This window comes from Cervus canadensis, chromosome X (assembly GCF_019320065.1).
Source record: "Cervus canadensis isolate Bull #8, Minnesota chromosome X, ASM1932006v1, whole genome shotgun sequence".
Classification (NCBI taxonomy): domain Eukaryota; kingdom Metazoa; phylum Chordata; class Mammalia; order Artiodactyla; family Cervidae; genus Cervus; species Cervus canadensis.
The window spans coordinates 122,344,148-122,354,847 of NC_057419.1; the positions used below are offsets into that span (position 1 = coordinate 122,344,148).

The following is a 10,700-nucleotide window of genomic DNA, read 5'->3' on the forward strand; positions in this document are numbered from 1 at the left end:
CCTCGCCTTCGCCTTCGCCTCCGCCTCCGCCGCGCCCGGGGCTCAGTCGGCTCCGCGCTCCTGGCCGCCCGGCCCCCCCGCCGACTCCACCGCTACCACGGCCAACCCGGGAGCCACGCGCCGCCGCCGCGCCGCCTCCACCCGCCCGCCGCCCGGCATGGCCCCGCAGCAAACAGGTAGCAGGAAGCGGAAAGCGCCCGCGCTCCAGGAGGCCGCCGCGGGCTCGTCGTCTCAGGGCTCCGCGGGGGTGGACGGGGACGGACCGCTGCCGCTCAAGAAGCCCAGGCGGCCGGCGGCGCAGCGCTCGCTGGTGAACTACCTGAAGGGGCGCGAGGTGGGCGCGCGGGGCCGCGCCGGGTTCCCGGGCTTCGATAGCGAGCTGCGTGGCTTCGCGGTGCGGAAGCTGCCAGAGCTGCTGCGGGAGCGCGAGCTGCCCTTGGGCACCCTCAACAAGGTGTTCGCGTCGCAGTGGCTGAACGCCAAGCAGGTGGTGTGCGGTACCAAGTGCAACACGCTCTTCGTGGTGGACGTGCAGTCGGGCCAGATAACGCGCATCCCGCTCATGCGGGATCGCGGGCCCCCGCCGGCCCGCGCCCAGCCGGGCTGCGGCATCCATGCCATCGAGCTGAATCCCTCCAAGACGCTGCTGGCCACCGGGGGCGAGAACCCCAACAGCCTGGCCATCTACCGCTTGCCAACGCTGGATCCCCTGTGCCTGGGCGACCGCCACGGCCACAAGGACTGGATCTTCGCCGTCGCCTGGATGAGCGACACGGTGGTGGTGAGCGGCTCCCGCGACGGCACCTTGGCGCTCTGGAAGATAGACCCCGACGTATTCCAGGGCAGCATCGCCTGGCACAGCGACGCAGGGCTCCCCTTGTACGCCCACGTCCGTCCCCGGGATGTGGAGAACATCCCCAGAGCCAGCACCAGCCCCAGTAACCGCAAGGTGAGGGCCCTGGCCTTCAGCGCCAAGAACCAGGAGCTGGGAGCTGTGTCCCTGGACGGCTACTTCCACCTGTGGAAAGCCCGGAATACCCTGTCCAGGCTGCTGTCCATCAGGCTGCCTTACTGCCGAGAGAATGTGTGCCTGACCTACTGCGATGAGTTGTCCGTGTACGCGGTGGGCTCCCAGTCCCATGTCTCTTTCCTGGATCCACGGCAGCGCCAGCAGAACATTCGGCCGCTGTGCTCCCGCGAGGGCGGCACGGGTGTGCGCTCCCTGAGCTTCTATGAGCACATCATCACCGTGGGCACCGGCCACGGCTCTCTGCTCTTCTATGACGTCCGCGCCCAGAAGTTCCTGGAGGAGAGGGCCTCGGCCAGCCCGTACTCCTCTCCGCGGCATGCAGTGAGGAAGCTCAAGCTGACCTGTGGCAAAGGCTGGCTCAACCATAATGACCTGTGGGTGAACTACTTCGGTGGCATGGACGAGTTGCCCAACGCGCTCTACACCCACTGCTACAACTGGCCGGAGATGAAGCTCTTCGTCGCTGGCGGCCCTCTCCCTTCAGGCCTCCATGGGAACTATGCAGGCCTCTGGAGCTAAGGATGGCCGCCCTGTCCTCAAAGTGCCCAGATTTACCTTCCAGTCGGCTCCCACTTTTCTCCTTTGCTCTGCGTTTGTGCTTTTGACTCTGTGTGGCTTTTATCTTCCAGGGGAAAGGGGTCCAGTTTACCTCCGCTTAGATTATTAGGCTAAGAGAGAGAAGGCAAAAGTGGTCTCTTGGGCAATCAACACTTGGCTTTAAGATTTTTCTGCACCTCCTCCAACCACTGTCTCTTTTGCCTCTCTCACAGAATTTTGGCTAATCCTTAATTGTGTTCTCATTGAATGATTCACACATGCTTTCTCTTGGCTCAGTTATGGTTCCTACTATAATTTACTACTTTAGTTTTATCAATGTTTCAGTAGTAACTTCAGGTCTTTTACACATTTCAGATATACTGTATTTCTGGGAAATGTGTGCTGCAAAGTGTCTTTTGGGCTGATCCGAGGAACTACCCATCATATAACAGAGCAGGTTTATAGCCCTACTCCAATTAGAAAATGCATTTCAAGTTCTATGTTGTCACCATTTGGGATATGTTCCATTTGGATGTTGGAAACTGTGTTTCTTGTTTGTATATTGTTGATGTATAAAATACTTTAAAATATGTTCTCTTTTAAAAGAAATCTTATAATTATGTTCATCCTATTAGTCACAATTTTCATTGTTTAGTAAAAAACTTAAGCATCAGTACCCCCAGGCCCTCAGTCTTCTTGTCTAAATCTGCTATATTATGGCCTGCTTACTTGGGTAGTATTTATGCTACAAATTTTAGAGCTAATCAGAACTGGCCTCTATGTGGCAGGACAATCAGGGAGGTACTTTTTGGGGTGAACGTTTCTTTATATTTTAGGTAACACTATCCAGGCAGCCATTTATGGAGAAAGGCTGACTGTTGTGCTCAATGTAGGTGGTGTTGACCATTTTTTATTGTATATGTGCATAAGCCTTTTATCTGGTTTGAATATGTGGTGTACTGCGGGAAATAAAAACAAAGTATGTTCAGCATTTTGGCAATTAAGTGCTAGGCTAAAGTTTCTGAATGCTTAAACATATACTTTATTTTTTCTTAATTGTCCTTCTAGGAATATATTAAAGTCAAAATCTTCCAGAAGAGAAACAAGGTGAAATATCACCTATGCACATAGTACTCTGTATGTTTGTTTTTGACAAGCAAACTTACGCTATTATCATGGGTTAAAAAATTGAGTGACATCTTGAATACCTTCAGGTCAGTTGCTCAGTCATGTCTGACTCTTTGCGACCCCATGGACTGCAGCACACCAGTCGAATACCTTATCTATATATGTTTGCTACCTGTTAGGACAGTTAGGTGTCTTGTGTTTTTAAGATGATTTAACACACTGGTTTTCATTTACATGACCATACATATTGTGCTCGTAATCACCTACTCACATATACTATGTACTTGGGTATGTGTATATGTTACTTCCCATGTGAGAAAAAAGCATAAATATATGACATTTTACGTATGCAGATATTTCATATATTTTAAACTACATCTATCAAGACCTCCCACATTTTGTTTTAACTTAAGTAACACATGAACGTGAAAAAAGAATCATACTTTATGAAAGTGTATAGTGAAAATTTAGTCTCATACCCCAAGTTCCCTGATTTGCCTCTGGGTCAGAAGAGTACATCTTGTGCTTCTGTCTGCTTACAGATAGTCTACATATATACATTGTGTGTGTGTGTGTATGAAAGTGTATACATATGTGCGTATGCAATTTTTATACAAATGATAACGTGTTTTATATACCTGTGCCTTTTTTATAATCAAACCTTAAAGATTTTCTCTGATACATATCTACCTAATTCATTTTAATTGTATAGTATTCCCTAAAATATGGTTGGGGCATATTTTATTTCTTCATAACATTTTTGATGAGCATTTATATTGGTTCTGATTTTGTTACTATGAACTGTTTTATAGTAATTACTTAGGTGCATACATCTTTATGCACATGTGAAAGTATATCTACAGGATAAATTCCTAGAAGTGGAATTGCTGGGTCAATTTTATATTTAATAGCCATTGCCAAATTACCCTCCAAAAGGGTCCCACCAACTTAATCTCCCATAAGTAATGTATACAGGCCTGATTTCAACACACTCTTGCCAAAAGTGTGTCATCAAATTCTGCACTCCTTGCCAATCAGATATCCACTTAATCTTGATCCTTTGTTTCTAAGCCACTGTAGCCGAGTTAATTAGATTTGTGGTCAGAGTACCAAGTAGGTTCTGAAACAAAGATCAAGAATATGAGGAAATGAAGGCAAACAATAAAAATACTGTCAAACCAAAGGCAGAGAACACCTGCAGTTGAGGTTCACATATGTGCAGATGGGTTACATGAGACTACATTTCTTAAATGCTCAGCTGAACCTAGTAGGGTTTCCTGGTTTATTGTACCCTGGCTTCACTTGGATTCAGTGCATCACATGTTACTGAAGAAAATCCAAGGAGATGATGAGAGCCTGCACTAGGATATTTGAGTTAAGTGTGGAGAGGGAGGGAGGTATTAGGAAAAATGAGGGGGAAATTAAGTGAACAAGCAGTATTTGGTATTTCACTTGAAGGGTGAATAAAGCCAGAGGATTTAGGTGGGCTCTAAGACTCTGGGATTGAATGTCAGTGAATAGTGGCAACAGATGAATATAGAAAATAGAGCCACAGAGGATATGTGTGGAGGGTGATTAACTCAACTGGGGACATGTGAAATTTGCGGTGCCTTTGTGGCAACTTGGGAACATACCCAGTAAAGAACTGGTTACATATTCCAGAAGGAGATTTCTCACTGCTGGAAAGGTGAGTGATAGGAAATGCTGGGAAACTCTCCCTTTTAGGGGCAAGCAGAATAGAAAAGCCTTTAAAAGGGGGGGCAGGGTAGGCAGAATATAAAATAGAAGAGGCTTATTTTACCCACATGCAAGGATGTCGTCAGCATGAGAAAAAACACATTTCTAATTATTTTATAATTATAATAATTTTTATTATCCACCTCAGTCAAAAAGGGCAGTTTTTTTCTCAGATATCATCCCTAACTATTTGCCCCAGGATCTCACATTGGTCCACTAATGAAGCTTTGTCTTTGGTCAACTGCTGGTACCTTCTTGGAGAATGAAAAGTCAGACTTTGGTCACAAAGCAGGACTTCACAGTGATTGCTGTACCACTTAACCTGCTGGTCTGAGATGTCTCCAGCACTCTCAACAGCCTGCTGGCACTGGCAGGCTGGCAGACATGCCAAAGCCCTGGCAGCCTCACAGAGGTGGAGTGTCACCAGCTGCTACTAGCCCGTGTTTGAGTTCCTGCCTCAGCTCCACAGGTGCAGGGCTCTGCCACTTTTCCAAGGCTACCAAAGGACACGGGGTATCCAGTGGAGGATGCTCGTTTCCTCGGAATTACAATCACAAAAGCACACACGGAGAATTTAGAGTGAAGAAGAAACAACCACAAGCACAGATTTATTTATAAGGTGTGCGTGCATGCTCAGTTGCTCAGTCGTGTCCGACTCTTTGCCACCCTATGGGCTGTAGCCAGATAACTGTAAAATCTGAGTGAAGAAATTACTGGAAGATAAAAATAACGAAACTTTTCCCAAGAATAGATAAGAACAGACCATTAACTCTAGAAAACTCTGAATGCTACTTTGTTTACGTACTTGCCCTTCCTCTCAGAAAATCACACATATAAACATATAATTATAAACATGTAATAGGCATGCTAATCCTGATGGTCTCACAAAGAAATTATTTCACATTGTGAAGGAATATTTCATTTTGAGCCACTTTCAGAACCCAAAGAGAAATGTTTCCTTTTTTCTATAGGAGGGCAGCATAATATTGATTTAAAAACTTTACTAAAATTGCACAAAATGAGAAAAGACTAGTTTTACACATATAGATAAATAAATGCAATGTGTTTTTCAAATATAGTGAATTTTCATTTTCATTTCACTATAACCTTGCAAAAAAAAAAGAGAAGCCCTATTTTTAAACTGAACTTCATATATATTTCTAAATTTTTTTGTGTGTTTTTGTTTTTAAATACTGTATTTTAAAGAGTCTAACCTCTATGCTAGATTTTTAATCTTTGTTTTTCAGTATGTGATATAAATTTTGGACATTTAAGAATCCAATATTCAGTTCCCATTTTTATTCAGGAGTGTGTTGATTACTCTCTCCCACTTTTTGACTCTCCGTTTTCTACCTCAGAACACCTCTATTTCCTCCTTTCCCCTTCTCTTCCCAATCCAATTCTGTGAATCTTTGTGGGTGTCTGGGCTACGGAGAACACTTTGGGAACAGTGAACTGGGTAGATCTGTCCCTCTCCTCCTGAGTCCCCCTTTTTCTCCTGCTCATTTCTATCTCCCTCCTCCCTCTCCTCTTTTTCATGTAACTCTGTGAACCTCTCTGGGTGTCCCTCACGGTGGAGAATCTTTTCACCATTAACCTAGAAGTTTTATTATCAGTGCTCTATAGTTGAAGAAGTCTTGAGACTACTGGAACAAATATAGTGAATTTAACCCATCAGTGTATTAAAGGGAAACCATACCATGCAAAGTGAAGCTAATTCTTGTATGCAAAGAGTGTTGCACTATTGAGAAGTCTATTATTTCAATGTATCATGTTAACACATCAAATAAGACACATGATCATGTTAACAAATGCTAATAAATAATAAAACCCTACTACAATTCTGATAAAGTCCTTAATAAAGTATGAAGAAATACAGTCTTCATATGGTGAGTGTGTTCGTGTGCTGTGTTTCAAACCTGAACCACAGGTTTAGTGGTACAACATTGACTAGAATTAAATAGAACAATAAAATTCCTAACAGAGGAATTCCTATGAAAGTAAGGAACAAAACAAGGATTCTAAAAATCACCACCAGTATTATAAAAATTCTAGATGTGGCAGTTTTTAAAGATAGGAAAATGAAAGATAAATATTGGAAGAGAAAGAAATTATAATTACTTGCAGATGATATGACTAAAAAAAATAGAAATCCAAAAGAACATTGATAGCAAGAGTGATTTTTGAAATGGCAAGCATGGTTGGAGGACTGTCCATGGATATGCTTGGCTAGTTAGATTGTTCTCCAAGTGATGGAATACTAGAGAGCTGTTAAAATTCTGGAGTTGATTATTTACTGACATGGAGAAGTAGCCTTGATAATGTTAGATGAAATAAGTAAATTGCAAACCAGAGGCATGCTATAATCCCATCTTTGTTTAAAATTAGGAGGGGGAAGATGAAAGGAATAAGCATACATTATACATAAAAATGTATATAAAAGGGTTAACTGTATGTCTCTAAGATGTGGTATAATATGGGACTTTTTTTCTTATTTTATATATTTATGTAATGTTTGAATAGTTTGTACTGACACTGATTTCTTTAGTAAACATAAGGGGAGAAAAACAATGAAGACATATTTTAAAATGCCTGGTTGGGGAAGAGAGGAAAAGAAGAAAGCAATGATAATGGTGCTCACAGCAGCAAGAAGCTAAAGATGAGACAAATACATTTTCATGGAATATGGGAGTCCACAGAAACCTTTTGCCAGAAGAATTGCAATAGCAATCAACTGAGTATTTTCCACGAAGGATAAAGGTTTCTGTGTGTCTCACAATTGATCATGGGATCTTTGGTCCCATTAACACCTGACAGACTGTGGTTTTCTATTTATTTCTTCTCATCTCCTCAAACCAGTTGATTTTGAACAAGTAGTGTGAGAGTTACATAGGTACTACCTCACAGTGTCTGCAGAATAGTGATGTGAACATTCTTGATTCAGATGCGGAGGTGATATGACCTAGCACCTACCAACTTCAAGAATCTGTGTTGTACTTTAGCCTTTCCTGGTTGAAGTTTTAATATGTTATAATAATAATTGTAATATATGTGGACTATATATACATATATATGTGTGTGTGTATATATATAAAATTCATAGCCAGAGGCTAATTTGATAACTTTAACTGATAATAAGGCCAGTCCTATATTAATCTGTGCTGTGCTAAATTACTGCAGTCATGTCTGACTCTTTGTGACTCTATTGGACTGTAGCCCACCAGGTTCCTTTGTTCATGGGATTCTCCAGGCGAGAATACTGGCCTGGTCTGCCATGCCCTCCTCCAGGGGATCTTCCTGACCCAGGGATCAAACCCGCATCTCTTACATCTCTTGCATTGGAAGGCGGGTTCTTTACCACTGGCGCCACCTGGGAAGCCCCTACATAAATCTGACCACTGACAAAAAATGGTACTTAAGTTTTATTATTTGTAGGGAACTAGGAGAAAAATAATCACTAATTACTTTAAAAAGGTGTATAGAGTCTATAGTCACAGGTAGGGGAGAAACATAACTCATAAAGTCTTCTTTTATTCTTAATATTAGGACTTGAGCACTAGTAACATGTGGGAACATATTTGCTCTGATATCTATACACTTTCACTTACAAAGTATTAAATATCATAAATATATAACACTGGGAATATAAAGTAAAACTGAGATATAATACATAATTTTGCTCATTTGTCTTGCTTTTCACTAGCTTTTATCCAGTAATTAGTCATGATATTGGCACACAACATAATAGCTGGTTGATATAACTATGAATAGATGAGTTGATTCATTGAGAAGCATTCAAACCAGTGATTTAGATTAATATGAACCAAGCCACCAATTGAATGACAGTAATAATCTTTCTCACCCAGCCATCTAGCTGTTTTGAATTTGGCAACCTGAGAATATTATTCTGGAAAACCAAATAAATATTCTCTGTAGAAGAAGATAAAAAATGGGCATTAAATACTTCTCTTTTAAAAGGCAGTTTCCCATAAGGAAATAGAGACATAAGCAAAAAAGAGACATCATAGTAAGATCAGAGCCTTCTGCTGAGACAGAGCATTGGATAGAGACATATATTTGACCTTCAAGATCTCAATAGAATAATGATCCTTGTGTCACATCTATATACATAAGTAGTAGCCAGTATTTCATCTTCACTTACAAAGGGATTTTATTACTATGCCTGTTTATTGGGGTCTCTATCTTTGAGTGCTCACATATATAAACACTTACATCCAGACAGAGATAAACTATCTTCAATGTGAAGAGCTCAAGGTAATGTCTTATTAAAATCTTGAATCTTCTTTATTTTACTTTATAACTCTCCATGGGTGACTCACCCAGTCACAAAATGAAAAACACAAGTCAAACTAATGGCAGAATACTGCAGTCACCCACGACATCTGTTATTGTTGTATTGTTTTCCAATTTGCTGGTATGAGCTTTGAGTAATGAATGATAACTTGGAACTACCATTCTTTGAGAATATGTAAAATTTTTTAAAAATCTCAAAAACTTCTAATAAACGTACTAAACAGTTCTTCATTTTACCTTGATATTTTGAGTTGCTGCTCAGATAACAGCAATTAGTCCTGACATTGTAAATGTCAAATATCAAGGCACAATTGTATACTGTGCTTTGTGCAGTGCTTATGGGAAATCAGATTCTGGAAGTGACTACTTTTCAGAATCTAAACTACCAATTAAGCTTATCCCTTAAGGTCACTTCTTATAAAGTAAAAGAAAGTGGTATAAATAAATATGACAATTTATTCATGTCATCATTAGAATGCACTTATCACAGAATATATGGTCAAGAATAGGTAGATGTATGTCTATACATTAAACATCATATAGGATAACACTCATTTTTAAGGATCAAGGTATTTTTATAATGGTCATTTTAAAAGTATTTCTTGACTTTTAATTTTTAAAATGACAAAATGTACACATAATGTAAAAAAACTCATGTTTCTACTGTTTAGAATTAACTGAAAGTAAAACCATGGATGAAGTAGAAATCCTCCGTGAACACTGTAATTTACCTTCTTGTCTCCCCAGAGGTAAACACTCACTGTAACCGTTCAGTAAGTATCTGTCCAGTTAAAGTTTTATAGTTATCTATTTATATTTATTTAACAAATTCTTAAGTACTTAGTGTGTACTAGATGGTTAACACTTTCCAAAGATTTGCTTATTTAATCCTCATAGTAATCTACATTTTATGGATGCTCATTTTACCAAGGAGTAATTAAATAACTTGCCCAAGGTCTTAAGAGGTAATAAGATGTTGAGTTATATCCAGAGTCAGTCTGTACATATTCATGTTTTTATCTATAATATTTAGAAAGAATTTCATTAGTTTTCTGTGCCTTACAAAAGTTACATGAATTATATACTGAATTTATTCAGCAATTTGTTCTTTTTTTCACTCAACATTACGTAACTGAGATCTTCTAATGATATGTGTATGTATCTATTTAGTTTATTTTCACCATTGCATTATCTGTTACATGAATATACCACAATAGATGTATTACATCACTGGATAATTGGGTTCTTCCCAAATTGTCTGTATTGAAATACACACATTTAAAAAAAATATTATGATGCACACATGTGATAACTGCTCTAGATTTTTATAAGAAGAGAATTTGTTGTTTTATAGAGTGTGTGCATTTTTAATTTGCTTCGTGCTGCCAAAACAGAACTCTTAAATGTTCTGGGGTAAAAGTGATGATCTGAAAGATGGCTGGCCCCAGGTATACATAAACCTTCTCCCAGCAGTACAAGAAATAATCTGAGTTATGCTGTTAAGGGATTTTGCAGATATAATTAAAATCCCAAATCAGTGGATTTTAAAATAGGGAGATTATCTGGGGTGGACTTAATAATCAGGTGAACTCTTTAAAGGGACTGGGCTCTTTCCACAGAGAAAAAAAAATTAAACCACAAGAGATTTTTGACACAAGAGATGTTCTCTGTTGCTAGCTATGAATATGGAGAAATGATATTAATAGGATCTGTGGGTGGCTTTAGGAGCTGATAATGACCCCCAACCAAGAGTCAGCCAGAAAATGGGAATTTCACTCCTTCAACCACACACACACACACACACACACACACACACACACACACACACACACACACACATACCTGAATATCGACAACAACATAAACACGCTTAGTAGATTCTACCCCAGAGTCTCCCGACCAGAACAGAGCAAGTCAAAATCTTGATTTCATCCCTGTAAGAATCTAAGCAGGT

The 10,700-nt window shown here is 40.4% G+C and overlaps 1 protein-coding gene across 1 annotated transcript; it reads left to right on the forward strand.

The window, feature by feature from the left end:
- Positions 1–16: 16 nt before the first annotated feature.
- On the forward strand, positions 17–2,559 carry DCAF12L2 (DDB1 and CUL4 associated factor 12 like 2). Its single transcript, XM_043459063.1, has one exon. The coding sequence runs from the start codon at positions 158–160 to the stop codon at positions 1,547–1,549; it is 1,392 nt and encodes a 463-aa protein (XP_043314998.1). The 5' UTR covers positions 17–157; the 3' UTR covers positions 1,550–2,559.
- The last annotated feature ends 8,141 nt before the right edge of the window (positions 2,560–10,700 follow it).